The 27,569-nt window shown below is 43.0% G+C and overlaps 1 protein-coding gene across 3 annotated transcripts in view; it reads right to left on the bottom strand.

Moving 5' to 3' along the window:
• The window catches only part of LOC138982026 (uncharacterized), a 38,400-nt gene extending 10,968 nt beyond the window's left edge, over positions 1 to 27,432 (bottom strand). The window contains exons 1-14 of one of the 3 annotated variants that reach the window (XM_070355238.1): positions 27,311 to 27,432; positions 23,425 to 23,655; positions 22,952 to 23,035; positions 21,076 to 21,243; positions 20,264 to 20,503; positions 14,625 to 16,100; positions 13,460 to 13,522; positions 12,703 to 13,081; positions 10,106 to 10,257; positions 8,560 to 8,627; positions 6,450 to 6,716; positions 5,176 to 5,394; positions 3,883 to 4,174; positions 3,132 to 3,239 (exon numbers count right to left, since the gene is read on the bottom strand). In XM_070355238.1, the coding sequence (XP_070211339.1) occupies positions 3,132 to 3,239; positions 3,883 to 4,174; positions 5,176 to 5,394; positions 6,450 to 6,716; positions 8,560 to 8,627; positions 10,106 to 10,257; positions 12,703 to 13,081; positions 13,460 to 13,522; positions 14,625 to 16,100; positions 20,264 to 20,503; positions 21,076 to 21,243; positions 22,952 to 23,035; positions 23,425 to 23,655; positions 27,311 to 27,332 (3,769 nt within the window). In that variant the 5' untranslated portion in view covers positions 27,333 to 27,432. Of the gene's footprint in view, positions 1 to 3,131; positions 3,240 to 3,882; positions 4,175 to 5,175; positions 5,395 to 6,449; positions 6,717 to 8,559; positions 8,628 to 10,105; positions 10,258 to 12,702; positions 13,082 to 13,459; positions 13,523 to 14,624; positions 16,101 to 20,263; positions 20,504 to 21,075; positions 21,244 to 22,951; positions 23,036 to 23,424; positions 23,656 to 26,465; positions 26,557 to 27,310 lie in introns of those variants that run through there. The other 2 variants (XM_070355239.1, XM_070355241.1) reach the window with 2 other exon arrangements.
• Positions 27,433 to 27,569: the final 137 nt, after the last annotated feature.

Here is a 27,569-nt window from a genome sequence, read left to right as displayed (position 1 = left end):
ATTGACTGAGTATCAAAAGCCAAAACAGAAATCAACGAAAAGCTGGTCGGCATAACCGGAAACCGGGAAGCCCACCTGCCAGAAGCCTCCAAAGACGAAGTGTTCTTCGGAAATATCTGGAAGTTACATCCGCCGCCAAATCAAGTGCCTCCCTGAGTTTGGCCGAAAAAAACAGAACGCGTCTGTTTATCGCTGAAAGACAGAGTCAGACGCGGAGACCGACGGGCAAAGCTGTAGTCATAGTTGCCTTCACGTACAGCCCCTCACCATCCGAGACAGCCGAAGCAGAACCGGAAGTAAGAGACGGAGCATCACTGCCCCCAACAACCTAGAACCCCGAAAGGTTGACGTCGGAAGTTGCGGACAGGAAAGAATAAGTTCTACAATCATCTGCAATGCCGGAAGACAAACCAGAAATAGCCGTAAACCCCAGTGCAGAAGCACCTGCAACACCGGGGTGGTGCGAGCTGATGCTAATGCGTACGATCCTTCACTCGCCGGGACAGCCGAAGCGGAACTGAGAGTGAGAGACAGGGTACCGCTGCCACCAACGACCTGAAACCCGAAGGGTTGACATCGGAAGTCGTCTGGCATAGAGTTGTCATTCCCGGAACAATCATTGGCCGAAGCCGGAAACGATTATCCCCCAGTACCGGAACCGCGTGCCGCCGCACTGTGCGGAATCGGTAAAGAATGAACGCTACGGTAACCCGAAACCGCCGAAGCGGAACCGGAAGTAGCCGGAAGCCCCCTCGCATTGACAACCGGAAACACAGAAGTGTTATGCCCGGAAGTACAGTCCCCCACCATCCGGAACCGCCGAAGCGGAACCGGAAATGAGAGACGGAGCGCCGTTGCCACCAACAACCGGAAACCCAACAGGGTTGACGCCGGAAGTTGGTGACTGTATGCGAGAAGTGCTACCATTACCTGGAACACCGGAAGGCAGACCAGAAGTAGCCAGAAACCCCCTTGCAGAAGCACCCGAAACACCGAAGTGCTGTGGGCGGATGCTAATGCAGACGATCCTTAACCAGAACGAGCGGCCGTACCGGGTCCAACTGGAAAGGTAGGGTAACCGTCACGACCAACCACAGTTTGCAAACTCGCAGTTGGAAGCGAACTTCCCAAGTCAAAGCTCACCGAAGTGGAACCGGAACCCAACGGGCGAGGTGAGGCAAGGTCAGCGGATGTAATGGTCGCCGCTGGCCGACCTCTGGAAAGTGAGGCAGAGTCCCCACTCCGGGTGGAAGAGACGCAGTCGTGGAACAGGCCACCCCTCTTCAGAGGCCAACATCTCCTGCATCTGTTCTTTGAAGCTTGAAAACATGGAAAACATCTCCTCCCTAGAGACGCCATGACTTTCCTTGACCTTCGGAACAGGAGACAAAGTAGGCTGTAACACAAATGGAGGGTCGAATACGACCCGCAACGATTCTTGCTAACCTGGTTGAAAACTTTCCCGACCGGTTGAAAAGCAAGAGAAGCCTTATCCTTAGAATATGATATCTTAGCCTTGGCTTTAGAAGCAACTGAACTGCCCAGCGGAGAAACAACTGGCATCTGCCTGGCAGAGCATTGCTCTTGTCCGCTGTTGTTGAAAAACAACAACTCCGTGAATACGGAGATACAAAGTTTCACAACACAATTTACCAAAATGCAAATGGCGGCACAAAAATAAACAAGAAAGATCTCTTACAGATAAGTCACTTAGACTTAGGCTTAAAAAGACAAACTGCTCGGCGGAGAAACGACAGATGCCTGTCTGACTGAGCTACTGCTCTTGTCCGCCATTGTGAAAACAAAACAAACTCCGTGCACAACGGAGAGAAACATTTTCACAGTGAACAGTTACATTTCTTTCTTTCTTTATTTGGTGTTTAACGTCGTTTTCAACCGTTCAAGGGAAGGGGGGTGATGGGATAGAGCCACTTGTCAATTGTTTCTTGTTCACAAAAGCACTAATCAAAAATTTGCTCCAGGGGCTTGCAACGTAGTACAATATATTACATTACTGGGAGAATGCAAGTTTCCAGTACAAAGGACTTACCATTTCTTTCATACTGCCTGACTAAAATCTTTACAAACATTGACTATATTCTATACAAGAAACACTTAACAAGGATAAAAGGAGAAACAGAATCCGTTAGTCGCCTCTTACGACATGCTGGGGAGCATCGGGTAAATTCTTTCTCGTCCCAACCAATAATAAAATATGGGACTCCCCCTAACCCGCGGGGGCGAACAGTTACAATAAACAACAGTTGTAAACAAGAAAGATCTCACCAACAGCTTAGCAAGATGTACCTAGGGTCAATGGCCTTCCTAACAGGAGGCCAAAGGCTGAAAAGCCTAGAAGAAGTACAAGCACGTCTGAACACAAGCGTGTTAAGTAGGGAATGGCTATACCGGCGGTATGTCCCGCGCATGTGCGGGCTGCCGGTGAGGGGAGGTAACTACCCGGGCCTTGACTACAAAGTTTTGTTTTGTTTTGGGAGTCTAAGCATCAAACGGAGGTTAATGCTATATATGCGAGTTGGCGTAAGAATATGTTATTTAATGCAATACCAGAGTCCGGGCTTCGTCGAAGATTACTTGACCAAAATTTAAACCAAATTGGTTGAAAAATGAGAGCGTGACAGTGCCGCCTCAACTTTCACAAAAACCCTGATATGACGTCATCAAAGATATTTATCCAAAAACTAAAAAAAAAGTCTGGAGATATAATACTCAGGAACTCTCATGTTAGGTTTCATGAAGATTGGTCCAGTAGTTTCTTAGAATCGCGTTATACACACACACACACACACACACAAAACTTGACTAAATGTAAAAAGGAAGGAACTCTAGTTAAATAAAAATTACAGAGGAGATAAGAGGTTAGAGGATGTCAGGGACACACACACTAAATTGCACATTCATAAAGGTATTTAAGAATGGACAAATATTTAAAAAAAGAAAAAGAAAGAAAAAAATTATGGTAAAATAAAGCAATAAATAAAGAAAAAAGAAAAAAATATATTTTAAAAAAATGAATGAATAAAAGTAAGGAGAAACAAGAATAACACATATTAAAGAATATGAATTCTCAATTTATGCTGTCCATGGAAAAAAATAACCTCTCAACATACCTCTGTTGAAGTCAAGCTCATCATTGATGCTGTTGACTACAACGTCACACTTCTCAAAAATGATGTCGCTGTTCTTGATTGACAGTTTCACTTGGCCAATCCTGAAAACTGAAACAAGAATTGTAAATGATGCATTTTGTGAGGTGGAGTAAGGTGTCAACTATAATTGACTGTGGAAGAAATTTATGACACAAAAAATCTGAATAGCATTCATGCCTCACAGCTTCGATACCGAAGAGAACAAAGCATGACCTTCGGGTGGTCAGAATACCCCCCCCCCCCCACCCTCACCCGTTCCAAAGGTTTTAGTAGCAAATAAATGCAAAACTGGTTTAATGAATCCCAAATTGGTTTCTGGTAACAGAAACTTGGCCCTATCTAAAAGTAATTGCTGTACAGTCTATTGGCTAAAAAGTGTATGCGAGCAAGAAAGAGAGAGAGAGAGGCCGCATGGAGGGAAAGACAGACAGGTCCAAGCAATCACGAATGCGTCATACATACCAGAACAAAAAGACATGGGAGCTTAAGAACCAACCTCCCTGTCCTGGACTGCTGAGTACACAGAGCGGAAACCAGACACTGACCTCGCCAGGTCACAAAGCGGTCGACGCCACTGCTATGTACGCATTACATAGTAGACCCTGTCGTATGTATCTCCTAAACTTGAGAACACATATGCATTCAACACTTAAAGATAACCTTGAAACACAAACAGAAGCAAAAACACAGCAATATAGCTTATACACACAACCTTTTCCAGCTGAGGAAGCGTATGGATTGGAGAACTTCAGCTGAGGGTTGTGAGCATGAGGGCTGGCCTCTTGGGGTGGGTTCCAAGATGTATTTCTTCCTCTTCCTTTTCCCTTCCCGTTCCTGTAACCTCTACGTGTCATTTCAGCATAGGTTTGAGATGAATTTTGCAAGGAGTAATACGAAGATGAGCCACCCTCAGTGTGGTGTGGGTATTCGACGGGGGGCAACTGATTGCTGTTGGCTGCAAACATGCTGAGCTTCTGCCATTCATTCTGCTCGGTTCTGAAGGCCTGAAAGAGACAAACTGTGTCAAGCAAGTACAGTTCACTGTGCTGTAGGACCCGCCTGATGATGATTGGAACACCCATAGGATACAGACAGACAAACAGACACTCTGTCTCTATTACTCGGGCAGACAGACAGATAGACAGGTAGACACAGCATACCAGTGAGTTGTAACGGCCACTCCCTAATGCAGCAATACAATGGTGCCTTTCAGGTATATTGAACACTTTGCAAAAACATCTTTGTCTTCACCTGTTAACACTTTCTACCCCACCTATGTTGATCAAGTTGTTTTTTTAGCCGAGACCAGCTGTGCTGCAGCAGGTCACTCAGAATTGTAGTAACTGTGTAGCAACTATGTATGAACATGCTGTAATGCAGGCGTTAGATCGACGTTACAGGGAGCGACTGAAGTGACTGTGTGTACAGATATATCCGTACCAGGTCAGATAGAGCCATATGAGTGGGTATATCCGTACCTGGGAGACAATGAGTTAAACATGCTCTTAATCTCAAAAGCCATAGCACCAAGCTTAGAACCAATGCGCATTGGGTGCTTTGTTACGACAACTCCGAGACTGATCATTACAACATTTCTAATGTTAGGTTGTTCAATTCTTCCCTGTGGGTTGAGGGTGCAGACTGTTCCGTTCTGTGACACTAGGCTAACAAGTCCAGTGCTCTACCAACTGAGCTACCCTTTAATCCATTTCAGTGTTTGGAGGGTTATAGAAACACAAAAACACCCAGCATGCACCCTTCTCCCCCCCCCCCCTTCCCCCCCCCATTCAACCCCCCCCCCACTTTTGATATATGACTGCCTGAATGGCCAGGGGGGGAGGAGGGGGGAGGAGGGGGGAGGAGGGGGGAGGACCCAAACATACACGTAAAAGCCCATCTGTGCCTACGCCTGTATGTGGAAGTTGCAGCCCACAACCGCAAAAGAAGAGGAAGAAAAAGAAGATCGGTTAATTACATATTTAAAATAGAACCTCCCAAGCCTTACATTGTAAGTGAGCCAGTCAGCTGGAAATATGATGAAGTCAATGTTTTGGAGGCTTATCTTCCTTTGGTCCATGAACTCTGCAACAGTGGCGATGCTTGTCCTGGCAGCAAACTCTACCGGGTATCCCAGCTTGCCCACACCCAGCGCCGTCATCGCCACAGTCTTACAGCCTTTCTCTGCAGCTTTATGTAGACACTTCTGCACACGTTCTCTCAGCATCTGCATAAAAAGAAAGGAAGAAACTGAACATACAATAAGCATAACTCAAGCATATGAAAACTCTATTTCAATTCATAATTCAAGGAAACTTGGCAGATACAATTATTTAGCTGCAACAAAACATTTGTCAAACCACACATATGTAACTGAAGACAAATGTCCATTAACAAAATAGGCAAAGTATAATCCCCACTCCCACAATGACATAATAGGGGAAATAAGCTGGCTTCCGTTAGAAAGATAGCACCGTAATGGTAGTCAAGGGGACGGTCTTCCAACGCGGGTAAGGGAGAGATTCAAAAGTCACTGCCGAAAGGGACATCAGAGGAGTAACGATGATGTGTTAAGTGGGAGGGGGACCATGTCACGATTTGTGAAAAGAACATGACTGGAAGCCGACTCCCTAAGGAAGATAGTACCCTCACTGGTACTCAAGGGTTGCGTCCATTTAAGTACGTGACACGTTTCGGGCCTCGCACTTATCACAGCATCATTACTCCTGTGAAGTCCCTTGCAGCACTGGATTTACTGACTTTTCCCCGTACCCGTGTTGGAAAACCATAAGCTATTACCCGGATGCACAACTTACTCAACCCTTGACTATCACTACGCACTACCTTCTTAACGAAGGCTGCAGGCTTAACTCTCCTATTGTGCCTGCTAGAGGTGAATGAAAGATTTGATCACTCTATCTGTGTGTTATGTATTTTCACAGTGTTCCCCATGATTGTCTGTGGTTTAAACTGGTAAACAAACTCAACGTCTGCTTTCTATTTGTCAATTACTAATAGTAATGATGACCGAGTTTAAAGGGTCATGATCACATTAACTTGAATAATGAAATGAAAAACAAAAGTAAAACAAGGGAGCAAATTCCAAGTTATAAAACAGTATCATGCTTGTTGGTACGTGTTGGCAAATTCACTTACAATTCTGACAAAATGTGTCACACACTCATCAAAATAGAATTATGTTAACTAATTTCTGTCACAAAAAGCTGAGACACTTGACAGCCTCATGAACTCAAAATTCTGTGCAAAGGAATGTACCGGTACCTTCTTCACGCCAGGTCCCCAAGGAGGAATATACACGTAGAAAATGTGCCTGGCATTGAGGTATCCTGCATCTCCAATCAGAACATGTTCTTCTGCAAGTTCCTCATTTCTGTCTTCAATCTTTTTAGAAGAAGTCCACAATTTTCCTGTGCCATGCTGAACAGTGGACTGCACTGATTGACCTCCACTTAGCAATGACCTTGTGACCTTACTTTTGCTAAGGTCAAGGTTAATGTCAATGTCCAATGGAACAATCAGCACATCAGCCTGAAAAAGACAACATTTGCCTCCTGTTTTGACCACATATGTCTATGATTTATGAAAGCAAACTTAAAAAAACAAAAACATATCATAACTTTTATATACAAGAAAACATTCAAATGCATATAAAAAAACAAACATACATGAACATCCACAGCACAATCATATGCATGCACACATTGCTACCCATTGCTGCCACAGTCGCAAAAGAAAAGATCGATCAACAATTTAAAAGTCACCTACAGGTCTTTACAGATGGTTCAGTCTTGGTGCAGTCAGAGGAGGTTGCGTGTGCCTTTTCGATCCCTGGACAGGATATAACACGTAAACTGTACAAGCTGAACAAGGGGATCAGCATCTTCTCTGCGGAGTTATTTGCTATCTTCATGGTCTTCACATGCACTAATAAACAATCTGCCAACCCCCCTCTGGGGGTGGTCATCCTTACAGACTCAAAATCCTCGTTGCAAGCACTTGCATATATGGTACCAAGAACAGAGGAGAGATGCAAACTGAAATTCATTTCTTAGCCCACCAACTTATGACAAAAGGAACAGACTCTTCCCTCATGTGGCTGCCATCCCACACAGGAATCCGGGGAAAATGAAATGGCGGACAAAGCATCAAAAGCAGCATTGTCAACCATGCCAATGACAGACATTTGGCTCTCCTGCCAGGAAGCTAAACAGCTGCTAGCCAAGCTAAAAAGAGAGGAAACAGAGCAGACTCTGTCACAAACATGTGAAGAGAGAGGATGGATACACCTCCCTTACAATAGGAAAGAGCACCACCTCCCACTCCCCCCGAGACCCATGAGCCTGTTGCGTCGCTTGCGCACGGTCAGCAGCCGCATCTACTGGGACAAGGTAGTCTAGTCTGTCAGTGTGGCAAGACTGGCCACCTCACACATGTGTTTGAAGGTTGTGACACTCTCAAGGAAGAGATGTCTAGTCTCATCCACTACAGAAGGGAGAATGGCCTCAGTCTGGGAGACTTTCTCCGCCCACACCCATCACTCGGAGAGAAACCAATGATGGTCTTGGTCACCAATCCGTTCACCTCAACTGTTGCGAGCTGGTTTAGTGTGCTTGCAGCAGACCCAGCACAGCAGCCTTGATGACACAGATCCACTTCCGGAATCTTAAGCTAAATGTGCATCAAGAGACACATTTTGTAGTCCTGGCATCCTGAAAGGCAGAGGCCCCAACCTACAGGTTTGCTTCCATACCAAAAACGCCTTTAAAACCGGTTGTTACTATCAGCATGGGTTCAACCCCCAAGTTCGGCGCGGGATGTGTGTCCCAGAGTCAACTTTGTGCAGACTCTCCTCGGTGTCCGAACACCCCCGTGTGCATGCATGTGCACGATAAAGATCCCAGGAACCCAGCGAAAGCCTCAGGCCTTGGAAACACGAATACACATGCATGCAAAAATGTGAAGCCCCGGTGTCCGTTTGGCCAACAGCCCAAAGCCAGGTTTTCCCGTGTAACATGCCCCTAATGGCTTTGCCATGAGGGCGTAAAACTTACATTTAACTGCATGCACACAGCCAAACAGTCATTCTCTCCTTCTTTCTCTCTCTCAAAAATAAACAAAGCTACAAATAAATGTATAGTTAACTGTGTACAGATGAAGCCGACAATAGACAATAAATGAAAGTTGCATAAAGCGCTGGTGTTTACACTGACACACACACACACACACACACACACACACACACACAAACACTCACATTTTTGGTTACCAACAAAATTGATTCCATTATATTTAAAGATAAAACAGACACATAATTGCTGCATTTTGTAAGATCTTGGAGACTAACAACAGATATTTTTAGATACAGACTCACTTTCACTCTTGATATGTCACCCTTAGAAACAGAAATCGTATTGATATTTGGAGCACTCAGTTGATTAGCTGAAACAAAGAAAACATCATCATCAACAATACCACCACCAATACCAACAACAACAACAACAACAACAACAACAACAACAACAACAACCAACAACAACAACATACAAGGAACCATTTATCTACTAAAACATCTGTGTAACCTCAATCAATTTTGTCAACAAGAACACTTCCTGATGCAGAAGAAAAAAATAAGAAGATGTCAGGATGAGAGAAGGAGGAGGAAGAGGAAATGACACAAATCTAAGTCTGTTCTTCCAATCATGCCACAGACTTAACTATCACGTACCTCAATGTAACTATGTGAACAAAACACTCAAGTTACAGTCAAACAGGAGTGAGTTTGGACTTAATTAATAGCCCCATAACTATCTGTTTAGCTGAACCCAAAGGTTTGCAAGAGCATATGAGGAGACAACAGCAGCCAGCCTCTCTAAAAACCCACTATCACTGACAGCTATGAATAGCTCAGTGCTCACGCCAGCAGACAACTCTGCAGAGCAACTAAGTGTCACAAAGGGGGACTACTGCATCCCCTTTTCATATAAAACTAACACATAAACTCAGAAAAAACAGGTTCTCAAGAATAAGCAACTTCTAACGCTGACTAAATATATAAAAAACAAAATATATGCTGGAACACTTCTATGCTTTGCTTCCAAGAATGTAATATCATTTAGATCGGATTCAAGCAGGCAGAAATGCTTCAACTATCCATCTTTATATGAACATCACTGGATGAAAAATCGTTTAAAAACTGCATTTCTCTAAGTGATACAACTAGTAATCAATCAAAAGCTAAGAAGATTCACCCAGGGCTCACCTTACCTCTACGTCTTTAACATATCTATATATATATACGGCTTGTGTCTGTGTGTGTGTGTGTTCGCGATGCACTGCCAAAGTTCTCGATGGATCTGCTTCAAATTCGGTGGGCATATTCAGGTAGACCCCGGACACAACCTGGTCGATGAGAATTTTCAACACGTGCTCTCAGCGCGCAGCGCTGAACCTATTTTGGTTTTTCTGTTCATCTTCCCAGATCCATTCCCAGTAACTCTTCCTTATCTTCTCCAGTGTTTTGCGTTTATCTCCCTTCCTTCGTGTGGCGTCAATCCATATTCCCGTTACTATTTTTAGAAGGTCACTGTCCACAACGTTCAATCCATATTCCCGTTACTATATTTAGAAGGTCACTGTCCACAACGCTCCTTATCTTCTCCAGTGTTTTGCGCGTTTATCTCCCTTCCTTCGTGTGGTGTCAATCGCGTACAGTGCGCGGCTACCCGGCGAAGCGGGTATTCATCTAGTTCATTATAAATGCCTTAATTCTGTTCTCTCCACTTCCCCTCCCTGAACCTCAGCGGTTGTACTCATAATGGCAGTGCTCCCTGGTACAATGTACAAGCAATCAAAAAGCATGCATAACAAACCAAAAGCTTTGAAACAAAAAATAAATTGTTGAATGAAAAGCAACTTACCCTGCTTGTCACATGAGAGAAACTCAAAAGATTCTGGTGAAGGTGGAAGCGTCAGTAGTGAAGGGCCGTCCTGGTCTTCCAGAGCAAAGGTCAACGCATGGAGACAAGCAGCGCGGTGAGAACACAGGAACACATCGCGCACACTGCTGTGCCTTGAACACACAATCAAAACTGTCACGTTTCAATATATCACTCAAGGTGATTATGAACCGGTTAATTACTACTAATTAACTAACCACACCACGACCCACTCTCGCAGGCATACAATTAAATAGAGTCAACAAAAGTATAAGTTTCAGACGCCTGTTTATGTATAAACTCTCCACCTCCCTCGAGCCTTCACTCAAAATATGTTCCTTTTACGTTCTCAACACGTAAAAAAAACCAGTGTTCACTGACAAAATGCCAGTAGTATGTAGAAAATTATAGTAACACGCTGAACCCGTGTAAATACAGTCAAATGAGAATGTTCTGTTCGAAAAGCTCTAGTTCGTGCAGGTGTCACACACCCCACGTTGTCACTACTCCAATGAAATCATAGATACGAAAAGACAACGGTGGTCAACGGGTGCGTACGACATGGTGCACTTAGCTTTATCTCTGCTGCTGCTGCTTAGCCGGTATGCTGGTTAGTCGGTTCGCTGGTTAGCCGGTCCGCTGGTTAGCCGGTTCGCTGGTTAGCCGGTCCGCTGGTTAGCCGGTCTCCTGGTTAGCGTAGCCTCAACAGTTCCCGCCAGAGTCAGCCGTGCAGATGTTACAGGAACACGAAACGAACGAAACGAATCGAACGAAGCGAAGGCTGCAAACAGAAAGCATCGGTGCACTAAACATGTCAGCTACCCCTCACCCACCACCTTAAAACATGTTATCTTTAAATATCTCATCGAGCACGTGGGCCTGCACAAAACGGACTTTTTACAACAACAAAACAGTCATTTTCCGTCCTTCTCTCCCTATCTGCAAAAACCATATACAGATTAGTATTTTAGCGTCACAGAGAGTAAATTATGCGCTAACCTGGAAAGAACAACAGAGAGTATTTCATTCCACAACACAGACTCATCAACAGCGTTAAATAATGATTTATTACCTCAAAAGCCTATGATTGTACTCTCAATGGAAGCAAAGTCCGCTTCCTCCCTGGACCAGCCTCTGTTCGTCAACAGTGACCAAAACCGTCCAGAACCCCTTGTCGAATCCTTATGCGAAAGCCATCGCCGACGAAGGAAAATTGACGACTTGTCCTCAGCAAAATACGTGGCAGAGAGAAGAAATAACTCGTGGAAGTTCCCCTAGAGTGCCGAATATAATACTCGGTGAAAAACCATCATACTCTAGAAACTGTGTTAGATCCTTCCCCCTCTGCCGCTGGGTGTCAAGTGTCCCGTACTCGTGTCTCTGTCAGACAACCTAGCCAAAATACACGTGACTGACCTTGTCACAAAACCAGTCCAGCTATACACAATTCTGCCTCCCCAAGCAGAAAAAAGACACGAGAAACTCAATCCCTGAAAATCCCGTGTGCGCTGTCAGCGAAAAACCGTCAGCCCTATGATAGCAGAAACCCGCACTGTGAAGCTCGTGCGTTTCAAAACATCCGTGCTCGTTGAGCACTGTCAGCAAACTCTGCTGTGTCCAATATCACGCACAGGCGCTTTCTATCATTATCGACCAAGAACAGGCACTCCACTGAGTGACACTTTCTTGGTCTCTGTCACCCGATCGTGACAAAAACCAACAAGTCAATTAAAGCGCTAACAAAACATTGAGTCAAACTGTCAGCCTGAAAATAAAAGATCAACACTAGAAACCTTGGATGAATCAAAGCCGACACTAGATCTTACTAGCCAAAATTTGTTAACTGAGACAAGTTGACTGGGTCTCTGCAAAGCATGCAAACTTTGAACCAAATTTTCTCTAATTCTGAGCACATTTTCAAATCAAACACACGAATATATACACGCTTGGATGCAGAAATTGATAACGTATACAATAACTTTTATCTTTCTTTTCAATTTCAATGTTCAGCATACATATCATTATCAAATAACAAATTAGTTAATTAATTTGAAAGTTTGAAGCTAAAATGCAATCCTGAAGTCCAGACCAGGTCAAAGATTGTTTGAAAAAAAATGCAATGATTTGTATTGAAAACATCACCACAGTGCAGCCTCAACATCAAAAGACACCTATTGAAAAAAGGTGCGGGTTTAAATCCCAGCCGTGCCTGGTGGGTTAAGGGTGAAGATTTTTCCGATCCGGTAAAGTTATGTGCAGACCTACCAGTGCCTTATTCCCCTTCGTGTGTACACACAAAAAACAGTCATACATGTAACAGATCCTGGGAGTGTTAAGCCATCAACAACAAAAAGAAGAACACACACACACACACACACACGCACGCACACATACACACACACAGAATATTTCCAGCTACAATCACTCAATTTCATCACCTCCAAGCAAAGCCCAGGAAATAAACACATACCAATGGAAGCACATCCTCCCAACTCAGTATAGACTTATGAAAGGGACAAAAGCGTGGCCTTTATCAGTATCACAACACGTATTGCCTCCCTCTACCTGCAAATTCTAACCTCTCATTGCGTGAACTTCCTTGGCGATACCGCTGTTCATCAGAGGCCAAAGCCTCACAACAACGCAGGGCAATGCAGCTGGTGGCCACATTGATAGGTGTGGGCCTTTTTCCAAAGTATGCATCCACGCCAAACACTGGCAGTGCCAGGCTGCTGAAGTGACTACGATCACACTCCTGAAAGATATCCGTCATCAGGACTTTCAAAGCATTTTCAAAAGAAGTGGATGTTCCCTCTGAGAAGTAGTGACAGAGGTCGACATGAATCAGGGCTTTGCAGGGAAGAGCGCCTGATGGGGTAACGTGTATTCCTCCACGCTGGTTTGATGGCTGCTGTTCATCCCTGGCACTGCTACTTCCATGGCTTTTGGGACGTGCACCTGGACACAAAACAACAGAAAACAGAAGAAATAGCCTTTTGGTAAAACAGAATGGCATCCCCATTCATTGATCATTGTGTAAATGATACCAGAATGGCATCCCTTTGCAGCATACTCTGATGAGAGAAACAAGCCAAAGCTAACTTGTGAAACTGAAAGAGTACAATGTCAATGTGCTCGTGATAAGACAGCAGCTGCTTGAGCAGCTACACACTTAAAAGCTTCACAAAAAACATAAATGGAATCTTCAGGTTAAAAATAAAGCAATGTTTCAATGAGAGAAATTAATATGTAAAGCGCTTAGAAAACGTCAAGCGCTAATATAAATCTCCCATATAAATAAATAAATAAATATGGTGTGTTGACATGATTATATACCTGCATTTTGAGTTAATGGCCGGTGTTCCTTGCTACCGTTTCCATGGTCCATGTGGTGAGCATCTGGACACACAAATAGCAAAACAATTATCAGATTCCATTCAGAATAAATTAAGGAGGGGAGAAATTAAAACTAAAGCAAATACCACAGGGCACACCATTGAAAATGTTGGTGGCAAACTGTTAAATCATAATAGAAATTGCCTTGCTCATGTGAACCAAATGTACATGTATGCAAAAAGATCAGATCAATCAATCAATCAATCAATGAGGCTTATATCGCGCATATTCCGTGGGTACAGTTCTAGGCGCTCAGCAGTGATGCCGTGTGAGATGAAATTTTATACGGCCAGTAATTGCAGCCATTTCGGCGCATATTTACCTTTCACGGCCTATTATTCCAAGTCACACGGGTATAGGTAGACAATTATTAACTGTGCCAAAGCAATTTTGCCAGGAAAGACCCTTTTGTCAATCGTGGGATCTTTAACGTGCACACCCAATGTAGTGTACACGGGGGGGAGTTCAGACACCGAAGAGAGTCTGCACACAAAGTTGACTCGGAAATAAATTTCCGCCGAACCTGGGATCGAACTCACGCTGTCGCTGACAGCGGCCATCTGAATACAAATCCAGCGCGCTACCAACTGAGCTATATCCCCGCGCCAAAGCACTCCCTCTATAGTGAGGGCAGGGCAGGCAAAGAAGAGATGCCAAAAATGTGTAAAGCGTGGAGGAGGGAGGAGGGTTGAAGGCTGAGTGATGTTCATGGTGATGGGAAAAAAGTAGAATGATTGAAACTGCTCACCAGGAGGCAGAAGAAAATGTAAGTATTACGCCCTCACGGCAAAGCCATTAGGGGCATGTTACATGGGAAAACCCAGCTTTGTATAAAAAAATATATAAAAAAATGCAGGGGGGGTGTAGACAGCTGGCTGCTGGCTGCTAGAGGAGACCTGAAATGGGCTGGGGACCGGGTTGGGTCGTCTTGGGTCAGTGCTGAAATGGCTACTTTCTGGGCTGTTGGCCGAACGGACACTGGGGCTTCATATTTTTGCATGCATGTATTCGTGTTTCCAAGGCCTGAAGCTTTCGCTGTGACCCTGGGATCTTTATTGTGCGCATGCGTGCACCAGGCAGAACCAAACATGCAGTATAAGTTTACCCGTGCCTTGCATAAACGCCTGTGTTTGTTCAGGCTTTTGCGAGGTTGTGGATGGTGGAGCATCTTGTCCATTGTAACAAAGGACAGCAGCATCCACCTTCAAATCTTCAGTCTCCCCTTCTGTGACATGTAAGTGCACCTCCCCCCCTGACAGAGGAAAGGTGTGGATTACTGTCGCACTCCACTTGCCCCACACGTCATCAGTATCCGTATCTTTGAATCGAGGATCTGGAGTTGGTCTGATAATGCAGCAGTTTTCTTGTGATACGTGATCAACCAACTGATCCAACATTTCTTTCCTTGAACCCAGCAGAACGGCAAGATCAGGATGGGTGAAAATGGCTCGTCTGCAGCAGAGCTTTTTGATGATGTCTTTCAGTCTCTTTGAAGCGTTTTTCACACCAGCTCTACAGCCCTTTATTTCACAGACGTTTTCTTTGATCTCTATGCGTACACTTTCCAAGCCTGTGCCAGTCTGCAGTGACTCAAGGTCAGTGGAGCAAAAGTTGTTCAGAAAGTCCCTCTGCTTGAAATTCAGGTCGATAGTTTGCTGATCTGATTTTTCCTCAAGGAACTGTTTCACAGCATCAGCAGCATCCTCAAGAAGCCCCACTGATCCCATCAGCACAACCTTGTTGCCAGATGTTTCCAGAATTTCAATTTTCTTGCCATACTCATCTTTAATCTCATTCTCCACAAAGTCATCCCAGGCATCTTTCAACAGAAGATCTCTGGCTGCTTCAGATTTTACAGGAACTTCAGACTTGTTTACATACATACGCAAGAACTGATCAAAAGTGATGGGACCACTGTTGTCTTCAGGCGATAGCAGACCAATGCACAGTTCCTCTGCAGCAGAGCCAGCCACAAGACACTCACGTAGGACCAAGTAGTAGGGCCTTCCATCTTCAATTCTCTTTTCAATGTCAGTGAAGATATCCTCCCAGCCGTTGAATCTATCAGCCACCTCTGTGATGTATTGTGATGATCTCTGCCTCTCAAGGAGAACAGACAGAAGCTGCTCAACTTTCTCCACATCCCTCTCCTCTCCTTCAATCTCCACGAGCCTTTCTTTCGTTGTGATGGTGACGTGAAACTCTTCAGAAATCAGCTCATTGAAAGCATCCAGAACGTTCACGTATACGTCATGCAGACCTTTAAAAGTTTTCTTTACCTCCGTTGGTTTCTTTTCCTTTTCCTGTTTTTTGTCTTGTAGTTTCATGTTTTCCAAATCTTTTGTTATCTTCCGGGTCTCGTGTTCACGACCTCCATCACAGTCAGAAGACTTTTCTGGATGTTCAGCAGACGTTGCACCAAGGGATGAGTCTGAGGACTGTGGAACTAAGAGAGAGGTCGAGGTCACATCACACTGTCCATCATCATAATTTGGAGGATCATCGAGGTCAAGGTCGAACAGTTCCAGCTGCAGTTCATGATCTTCCAAGGTATGCTGTCTTTTCACCACTCTTTCGGCAACTGAAAAAAACAATAATCATGTAACAGAACAATAATAGAAAAACCAAATACAGACAGATCACAAAAAGAACCACAGAGCCTTCAAATCAAACTGACTGATCTGAATCAAAGCATAAGTAAAAAAATTACACTTCCATAATTCCTCATTCAATGAGAAAGAGAAAGACACCAGCTCTGGTCACTCATAAATAGCACATCAATCCAACATTTGGTGAGGTTAATACTCACATAGGCGTACATTTTTCTAAGCAATGACAAATTTAAAAAGACCAGAAAGTATACCCCTCTGCTTTGGTTGCACAGCATTTGTGAAACAGAATAGGATAGAGTTTGTGACCGATTTATGCATACGACTGAACACATGTTGACTCGCCTGTATGTTCATCATAGTAAGCCCCCCGTAAACCACCACATATACTGTCAGGCTTTTACACACAGTACAAACACCCTTTCATTTACACACTTACCGCTTTTGAACATACTAGGTGCCCTCCGTAAAAAGCAAGCAATTTTCAAAGACATTATTTTTGCGTGGTTTATCTTACCCCTGAGCCATCGCAAACCCGTGTGATCCAGTTTCCTTTTTTTACAATGTAGTCGTCAGTTTGTGATTTCAATGCGATTTGTTGTAAGCTTACCTGCAATAGAACGTTATTGTGTACCTCTGAATCTAAACGCAACAAACGGCTGCGATTCACACGAACTATAGAGCGGTGGCAGTTGACTTTTCAGAGGAACGGGCGCTAGGCACAACCGTCGACTGCTATGAGAAAGATGGTTTGCGTGACACGTTTCCGGGCTTTTCTGTTTTCAAACTGTCAAAACTTCGAATTGTACTGATCTTGTCTTGATGAAAAAAGAAATCTTTTATGATTTAAGAATGTTTGTGTAACAAACTGTCAATTCATTATCTAGATTTGAAAACTTAGTTCTAGCGCCAAAACAAGGCACCTGATTTGCCGATCAGACGGTCCACGAAAATAAATTCTTTGAACATTGCTCGCTCTTTACGTAGGGCACCTAGGAAAATATGTTCTCAAGCGGTGTGTTTAAACGGAAGGGTGTTTGTTCTGTGTGTACAAGCCTGACAGTATCTGTGATGGTTTACGGGAGGCTTACTGTGCCTTTAATATGTGACTGTCCAATTCTAAACATGTACAGTATTAAATGTTGTTGCTGCATTAACACCTCTTTTTACATTTAGTCAAGTTTTGACTAAATGTTTTAACGTAGAGGGGGGAATCGAGACGAATGGCCGAAAATCATAGACCACCAGAAAAGTAAACTTCTGAAGCGGCTGTAAACAAGCAGCTAACAAACAACAATTCAATTCAATAAAAAGGGCAGGTCTCACCAAAAGGAAGGCGAACAGGTAAAGGCCCCCCCCAAGCCCGTATCATCACAAAGACGAGGGCTAGGGAAAGCCAAGTGAGCAGACGAATTCCGCACGTCTGACGTGTGTCGTCGAAAGTCGAGAATGATTATTCCGGATGGCGGCGCTCACGTGGTGCGCGGTGGGTTATGGGTAACCAGGTGGGACAGGTCATAGCAACGGCTATGGCGTCTGTTTTTAGCTTGGTTACCACCCTTGCAAGGGCAGGTAATTTGAGTAGTTTTTCGACATCCAGCATGTGAGATTGAAGTCAATGCATTTATGAGAATTGGGGTAAGAATATGTAATTTAATTAGTTCTTGTAAAGCAGGGATTCTTTAAACAGGTTTCACTGTATCCAATATATTTGCCACCGGTATCTTTTTTAATGTTCCAGAATATTTCTTTGCAATACTTTTTTTCATAAAAATGTTATTTACAATACTTCTTCTTCTTCTTCTTCTTCTGCGCTCATGGGCTGAATCTCCCACGTACACTCGTGTTTTTGCACGAGTGGAATTTTACGTGTATGACCGTTTTTACCCCGCCATTTAGGCAGCCATGCGCCGCTTTCAGAGGAAGCATGCTGGGTATTTTCGTGTTTCTATAACCCACCGAACTCTGACATGGATTACAGGATCTTTTTCGTGCGCACTTGGTCTTGTGTTTGCGTGTACACATGAGGGTGGATAAGTCACCAACAGGTCTGCACATAAGTTGACCTGGGAGATATCGGAAAATTCTCCACACTTGAGGCTGTAGAATACTTCTGCGACTACGTTGGGGGTAGCCTCCCTTATCAGATATAGAATGCTTAGTGTGTCGTAACAGGTAATCCACGCATGAGCCATATCCATATGCAAAATAATGAAATAAACATTCGGAAACGCCAGAAGTTGTAAAATACTGACATTTTTTATTAGTTCAATTTAAAACAATAGCTAAAACCTGCATTTACGGGATAGAGTATACAACAAAATAGACTTTCCTATTTTTCACACAACAGTCAGCTTGTCTTCTTAGCTCAGTCGTTAGTGTAGTGCGCTAGAGACCATGAGGTCGCCGTTTCGCGCCTTGCCATAGTCAGTACATTTTTATGTTTTCTTCAAAAATGGGTTTAAAGGTGTTATTTCTGAATTCACCAGTAAAATCACTGTGTTGGATGTTCTATTTTGCTCCCCTCTTTCTCTTCTTACTTTTTGATCATCTGACTACCTTGCTTTTCTATTTGGAAGATAATATGCTCTCTTTTCTGAAAATTGGGTAGGGGGTGGGGGTAGTAAAAGCATCACAGTTCAAGATTTTGCATGACAAGAGGTGTATTTCTTTTAAAATTGGTGAAGAGGGATAACTCAAATTGGTATCTAACACTATTTCTGAACACTGTAATCACTTTTAACACTTTTAATCTATGTTTGTCTGTGTTCCATGCTTCAAATTGAGCTTCAAAAATGGATACAAAAGGTGTTTTTTTTCGAATTCACCAGTAAAATCACTATGTTTGATGTTCTATTTTGCTTCCCTATTTCTCTTCTTCAGTTTGTGATCATCTGACTACCTTGCTTTTCTATTTGGAAGATAATATGCTCTCTTTTCTGAAAAATAGGTAGGGGGTGGGGGTAGTAAAAGCATTACAGTTCAAGATTTTGCGCGACAAGAGGTTTCTTTCTTTATTTGGTGTTTAACGTCGTTTTCAACCACGAAGGTTATATCGCGACGAGGGAAAGGGGGGAGATGGGATAGGGGAAAGGGGGGAGATGGGATAGAGCCACTTGTTAAGTGTTTCTTGTTCACAAAAGCACTAATCAAAAAATTGCTCCAGGGGCTTGCAACATAGTACAATATATGACCTTACTGGGAGAATGCAAGTTTCCAGTACAAAGGACTAAACATTTCTTACATACTGCTTGACTAAAATCTTTACAAACATTGACTATATTCTATACAAGAACCACTTAACAAGGGTAATAAGTGAAGAATTTTATGGGTGAGAAAAGGAAAGTAAAAGGACTTTGGGGAGGCAGAAATAGAGAAGAAACAAGAAAAAGATCCTAATTAGGTTCACGGCATCGAGAGTGATGCGACCTTCTCTCAGAAGTTAGTAGAGAAGGCTCCCCCATCCACCACCCGGGGGACGCGCCTCTACGCCAATTAGGGGGCGCGAGGCGCGACAAGAGGTGTATTTCTTTTAAAATTGGTGAAGAGGGATAACTCAACTTGGTATCTAACACTATTTCTGAACACTGTAATCACTTTAACACTTTTAATCTATGTTTGTCTGTGTTCCATGCTTCAAATTGAGCTTCACAAATGGATACAAAAGGTGTTTTTTTCGAATTCACAAGTAAAATCACTATGTTTGATGTTCTATTTTGCTTCCCTATTTCTCTTCTTCAGTTTGTGATCATCTGATTGTTATTTTGTTTACATTTTCACAATACAATATAACAATTCCTTCAGTAGTGTTTGCCTGAAAAAATCTGATACCTATGCTCAAACTTCAGTCATTATCTTAAAATTTTGCGCGACAAGCACTTTTCATTTTGTTTTTTTCTAATAAAGCAAACATTGAACTAACAGAAAAAGTAACTTTTAAAACTACATAATCACTTTGAAATTGGGCCTCCATAGTATACTGCAGCCTTAACCCACCAGGCGGCCGCGCCCGGGATTCGAACGCTCGACCTTCCGATTAAGAGGCCGACGTCTTACCACCCCGCCACAGCGCCCGTCATTTACAATACTAAATACTAGGATTCTGAGAGATTAATACAATTCAGTACTACCAGACCTTCTTTGGTCTCGAAGTAGACAATGAGGTATTTGTTGTGTTCTTTGTCTCGTTCCAGACGCAAAACCTTGCCTCCGCCACTTCGTCTTGTGTTTTTGAAATAGAAATCAAAGCTGTTGATTTTGGTGTCAGGATGTGGATTCAAAACCAGGACAGCTCCACGCTTATCTGCAGGAAGAACTTTCAATTCTCGTCCGTCAACTAAATTGGTTTTGCAGGTCTTTTCCAACTCAATAAAATCTGCAAAGAAACCAAACATGCTCCTTGTAAATGAATCTATGGTAACTTTCAAAGGTTGAGAGAGGAATATGCTTGAGTAACCTATAAGTTGTTTGAATTCAGGATTTAGTCTTTTTTCTTTACATCTTTAGCAATTCATAAATAAATAAATAAATAAATATGACTGAAAGCATGTCAGTTTTAATATTTTCACTCACATTTTATGTCAGACTCTCAGATTCAACAAAGAGAAGTAAAGAAATGAAATGAGAAGAAAACACAGTGAGGTATCACAAGTAACCTTAAATACAGGGCTAATCCAAACAAGATTGCTTTGATAGTTTACAAACACAGAAAACACACTTTTCAATCTCTCAACGCTAGATACATGTACAGTGGTACATGTACCGGCGATGTGGGGCCCCTCTGATGAGAGGACACCTCCCTTAAAAGGACACATTTTTGGGGTCCCTTTGTCTATTATCTCTACCAAAATATACCTGTCATGACAGGCCACCTGCAATGTAGGGACACGTTTAGTTGGTCCCAAGGGTGTCCTTTCATCGCCGGTACCATTGTATTCAAAGGCTTACCAACAGGATCCTCAAAGACAGCTTTGGCTGTGTCCTTTTTGTTGCCTCGCAGAACCTTCTCCACAGCACAGTCTTGACATTCACACTCCAGAAAATTGATGAGGTGATCATCGCTCAAGTAGATGCCAGAAAAAACAGCCTCCATGCACTGAAAAGCGGAAGTGTGATCTGCAGAACAGAAAAAAGTTCCACTGTTATCATTTGAGAAGGAAAAAAACACAATAAAACAACAGAGACACATGCACAAAGACAGAGAATTCTTTCTTTCTGTATTTGGTGTTTAACGTCGTTTTCAACCGTTCAACCGTTCAAGTTATTGTATTGTATTGTATTGTATTGTATTGTATTTTCAACCACGAAGGGTTATATCGCGACGGGGAAAGGGGGAAGATGGGATAGAGCCACTTGTCAATTGTTTCTTGTTCACAAAAGCACTAATCAAAAATTTGCTCCAGGGGCCTGCAACGTAGTACAATATATTACCTTACTGGGAGAATGCAAGTTTCCAGTACAAAGGACTTAACATTTCTTACATACTGCTTGACTAAAAATCTTTACAAAAATTGACTATATTCTATACAAGAAACACTTAACAAGGGTAAAAGAAGAAACAAAATCCGTTAGTCGCCTCTTACGACATGCTGGGGAGCATCGGGTAAATTCTTCCCCCTAACCCGCGGGGAGAGGGGTTCACTAGTCCGAGGGTTCACTAGTCCGAGGGTCCACTAGTCCGAGGGTTCACTAGTCCGAGGGTTCACTAGTCCGAGGGTTCACTAGTCCGAGGGTCCACTAGTCCGAGGGTTCACTAGTCCGAGGGTTCACTAGTCCGAGGGTTCACTATAGACGCTTGAACAAAGGATATTCTTCTTCTTCTTCTTCTTCGTTCGTGGGCTGAAACTCCCACGTACACTCGTGTTTTTGCACGAGTGGAATTTTACGTGTATGACCGTTTTTACCCCGCCATTTAGGCAGCCATACGCCGCTTTCGGAGGAAAAAGGATATTCAATTTGATTTGTTTTTATTTTGTGTGTGTATGTGTGCGTGGATGTGCGTGCGTGTGTTTTTCACTATACTGTGGGAACCAAATCGAAGAATATTCTCATAAAAACACTGAGTTGTTTTCATTCAAAAAGATAATGTGGTGTTTTATATTTGACTGAAGAAATCTCAGACTATTTCCCCCAAGAAACTTAGTTATTTATATTTTGACTGAAGAAAGGATATTAAATTTATCAGGATACCGCCCCGACTGGACAATTACGTGATCGAACTGCCTACAGTTTTTAGTCATATTATATAGCACCTCGGGTTTCCTTTTGCCCGTGAGGGTCAATTAGTTATCCCACCGACCTGAATTATGGAGAGGATCGAGCCTGGGTTGTATTACAGCCTCACACATAATTTCATTGAAATCGGTTCTCAAACATCGGATATCTATTTGCGGACAGACACACACACACACACACACACACACACACACACACACACACACACACACACACAGAGACAGACACACACACACAGAGACAGACAGACACAGTGAAACCTATATACCGCCTTTTAAGGGGCGGTATAATAACTGAAAAATCAAGCGTCTATAGTGAACCCTCGGACTAGTGAACCCTCGGACTAGTGAACCCTCGGACTAGTGGGACGAACTGGAAAATCAAGCGTCTATAGTAAACCCTCGGACTAGTGAACCCTCGGACTAGTGAACCCTCGGACTAGTGGGACGTTCCCCCCGCGGGGGGTGATAGAAACAATCACATCGAGAATTCCCCCCTATACACACAACATACATTTAATATTTGGTCATTATCTGTTAAAAAATAATGTTATCCAAGCTTATAGAATAATTAAGAGTTGAAACAGAACCTGTCTCTGTGTGGATTGCTTCAGCACGCAATACCTTCCCCTTCAGTGGGTTTTTCTCGCAGATGTCTTGAATATCTGCAACATCTGTTGAAGGAAATACAAAACATAATATCATACTTGTACAGCTGCATGGGCTGTGCATTCATTTCACTCATATCTAATTTGTCCATACATTTGCTTTAAAAAAACCACCCAAAAAAAACACCTCCAAATCTACAAACAAATTGAAATTAAAATACTTTTTTTTAAATCAAAGAGTACATGTACTTTATGCAAAATCAGTTAATTTTGGCATTGTTTCACAAGTTGTGGAAACAAAATATGTTCATGCAACATGAGGTTATGTTAATACCGATGCTGTAATGAAATGCAATCAGAGATAAGTATCATGTGGTTAATAGCATGAAAATGTCATACCTTGAGATGTTTTCACAAGTCAAATCTGTCAATAAGCAAAACAAATGCAAACATACCCACAGGAGACTCAAACCAGATGACAGCTTTTTCAGGCTGGGCGTCACCTCTTTCAATGTTCTTTATAGCAAGCTGCTGATCTTTGCTTTCAATGAAGTTTATCAGCAGATCGTTAGTGACTGATCCATCAATGTTAGAAATAAGGATGCTGCTGCAGACATCTTGTAAACTCCCGTCCATTGCTGTCATTGCTGGGTGAGGCTCATCATAGGCAGTGCTTGATTGTAAGCCTGAAAAAAACTCTGTTTCAAGTCACCAGTATTTCAAACAATGCATACATATGGATACAGTGGCCCCCCAACCCCCAAACTCCCCCCCCCCCACCCCCAAAATTAAAAACTCCCACCCTTTTAAGACCCTGTTTTCTCTGGATTTTTGTTCACAACCTCTGTAATTATAAGACTCCAAGTTCTATCCGTGACTCCAGCAGCCTTTCCTCCTTCAAAACACAACTCAAAACATACCTGTTTCGTAAAGTCTTTGCTTAGCCTGAGTAGACTCTCCACAACTCTATTCTGTTTTGGAACTCTCTACCCTGTATGTGCTTTATGGTCTATTTGTCAATGGTATCTTTGTGTGTGCGCGTGCGTGCGTGTGTGTGTGTGTGTGTGTGTGTGTGTGTGTGTACTTTTAACATTGTACGCTAAGTTTTGCTTAGTGCTTGGGATCTTGGTGTTATGTCTCAGTTAAATGTATGCTTTGTATGCTTGTTGATTTGTGCTATAATGAATTTGTAAAGCGCCTGGAGCCAATTGATGGGACTCGCGCTATAGAAAAGTTATTTATTATTATTATTATTATTATTAAGACTCCCTCCCTTTTAAGACCCTGTTTTCTCTGGCTTTTTGTTCACAACCTCTGTAAAGTTACCCGCATTATAAGACTCCCCTCCCTTTTAAGACCCTGTTTTCTCAGATTTTTGTTAGGTCTTAAAACACGGGGTCCCACTGTACAATGTGCTCATCAAAGATGTGGTTGTGACGATCCGTCCTATTGGGAACAGAATGGAGACAGTGGAATGAGTACTTAGAAAAATGGTTATAATGACTAAAAACTTTTTCCGCACTTTAGCATTTAAGTGCTTGCATTAATTACTCAGGTTTTCCGTGAATAAGCTCTATGAAAGTCCACGTCATATTTTAAGAGTGAGTGAGAGAAACTGAAACTGAACTGAATTACAAAAGGTTAAAGGCTTTAGGCAAAGCACAATCTTTTCCCGTACACAGTGTACAAACTTTTTTAAAAAAAATCACCATACACTTACAACATTTAAAACTGCCTTTTGGACACTCTTATACTCTCAGAGAAAGAGAGAGAGAGAGAGAGAGAGAGAGAGAGAGAGAGAGAGAGAGAGAGAGAGAGAGAGAGAGAGAGAGAGAGAGAGAGAGAGAGAGAGAGAGAGAGAGAGAGAGAGAGAGAGAGAGAGAGAGAGAGAGATGATGATGATAATTAGTTTTAACGTCCTCTTAGAACCATTTGGCCTACCTTGGGACAGACCGGCACGGTGGCCTATTGGTAAGGCGTCCGCCCCGTGATCGGGAGGTCGTGGGTTCGAATCCCGGCCGGGTCATACCTAAGACTTTAAAATTGGCAATCTTGTGGCTGTTCCGCCTGGCGTCTGGCATTATGGGGTTAGTTCTAGGACTGGTTGGTCCGGTGTCAGAATAATGTGACTGGGTGAGACATGAAGCCTGTGCTGCGACTTCTGTCTTGTGTGTGGCGCACGTTATGTCAAAGCAGCACCGCCCTGATATGGCCCTTCGTGGTCGGCTGGGCGTTAAGCAAACAAACAAACAAATCTTGGGACAGGTAGAGTTAACATGCTTTATGTGGGGACAAGACACTGGACAAACATGCAAACAGAGAACACATATGATCCTGTTATCTGGAAGTCTGTTGTTGCGATATTTCAAAATGGGAATGGAAGTAATGATTGTGTACGCGGCATATGGTTGGACTGGAGCGGTTTTGTAGGCTTATTTGCTTTTTATGTATGTAGAATATGTTTATATTTGTGACTGAACTTGCTAAAATAATATATCAGGATAGGGAACTTAAGTTCAGGTAGGAGGGCAGTATGTGCTTAAGCCTTGTTTGATCAATTGAGTAGAGCTATGCTTTGTGTTTTAGAGAGAGAGAGAGAGAGAGAGAGAGAGAGAGAGAGAGAGAGAGAGAGAGAGAGAGAGAGAGAGAGAGAGAGAGAGAGAGAGAGACTTAGAGACAGACAGACATAGATTAGAGAGGGAAAAGGAAACACTTTCACCCCTTATTTTGGTATTTATATTGTGCAGGAAGTACAAATTAATGTATAACATCTGGGCTGAAATAGCATACTATACCTTACCATTAGCATAATTCTGTTGTGATGGGTGACAGTTAGTTAAAGATAGAAAGAAAGTGATAGACACCAAAACAAAAACATTAACAAATCTGTAACCAGCATGAACACTTAATTAAGATTCATAGATTCACCGTAAAGTCTCTTCCTTCTATCCCCACACACACCCTTTCTAACCTACAACAACAACAACAACAATTAGACACAGAAAGACAGACAAAAGACATACAGCCACACATACACCACAGGGCCGGACTAGGGGGGGGGGGGGTTATGGGGGTTGCGCAACCCCCCCCCCCCTCCCTAGCCTAAACATGTACCTCACTTATTTAAAACATTTTATTTTTATTATTGTTTATTTTATGCCGTTTCATGCAAGGAGCGACCATTTTCCTATCTCAGAATATGACCCACCCATCAGCTTCAGGGGGCTTCACCCCCTGACCCCCGCCAGTGGGAACATCCCCCTGGACTACCACTGGCAACCCCCCCCCCCTCCTCTTAGCCTAGTCCGGCCCTGCACGGTGCACCACACACACACACTCATGACTCGTACTTTCTTATTCACATAAACCAAAATAACTTGACGAAAAAGGAAAGACAGACACAACACACGCACAGATCCAAACCTCAGTTTCAGTACCCATACTCATTACAGAGCTATATGCTACCTTTCCAATGTTAGTTCAACGCAAGATGTACCTGATTACGGCCGTTGACAAGATCACAAAAGCGATCAAGAGTCGGGAATTTCTTGACTCGGTCGAAGCGGAAACAGAAACTAGAACATGCAAGGGACTGAACTCTCACAGGACAAAATCGCTTATCTTTCCAGCTAAAGCTACTTTTGGTTTCATGTCAGTGTCTTATACTCTTTCGTCGTTGAAACGAAAATGAGTACATTTTTAAGCATTTGATCGACACTTCCCTCTTCTGAAAAACAAAATGGACAGAATAGCATTGCTTCAAGAGGCTGGGGGAATCAAAGACGAACTGCGAAGGAACAGGGAAATCGGAAACTCAGTAGTACCATAGACCAATCTAATATAGGTCCCTGGTAGTACTAATCATCTCTTAGTCAAACGGCGAATAGGACATGTCTAATTTCTTTAGCTATTAATGACTACTCTTGTTTTATGCAACCATCCCTATCTTTACGTCATACAAATACTTACACACGCACAGATTCAGCAAACAGTTGCAGGTTAACAATCATGTCACAGCCTCGCCGGACTGTTTGTCATATCAGTCGGTTTCAGTATCGGCCGCCCCGGCCGCGTCAGCCCCCAAGGCGACGATCCAACAGACTGTCAAGTTAATCGACCAACAGTGGTTCAAGACAATCATGTACCAGAGACAACCCGATTTGACAAAAATAAGTGAACCTGTAGTTGATGACTGCCAAATAACTCTTCTTGGAAGATGGAGCCCCAACAGTGGAAATGAAACTCGTGACTGCAGGGCAGGGCCCAGTTCCCTTCTGTATTACAGCAACTATTTTAGATCATGACAATTAGTTTTATTGTTTTCAAACTACATGTACTTACCTCTCCCTCCGCCTTCTGCCATCGTGTGTCAAAAGAATGCGCTCTGGTCGTAGGACGTCAGGGAAGGAGGACAAGACGACTGGTGTCTTCTGCACAACATGGCGTCTGTTATGAGCTGTTCAGGAAGTAAGCAAATGAGGAATTCTACTTTCGGTTTCTGTTACTGACTCTGCCCATTACTCTGCATGTAAGGAGTCGTATGCTATGCTGGCTGATGGTTTGTTATTTGTGTGTGTGTGTGTGTGTGTGTGTGTGTGTG

The sequence above is a fragment of the Littorina saxatilis genome, linkage group LG12 (genome assembly GCF_037325665.1).
Source record: "Littorina saxatilis isolate snail1 linkage group LG12, US_GU_Lsax_2.0, whole genome shotgun sequence".
Lineage (NCBI taxonomy): Eukaryota > Metazoa > Mollusca > Gastropoda > Littorinimorpha > Littorinidae > Littorina > Littorina saxatilis.
The sequence above is the reverse complement of the archived record's forward strand: the minus strand, read 5'-3'. Positions and strand labels throughout refer to the sequence as shown.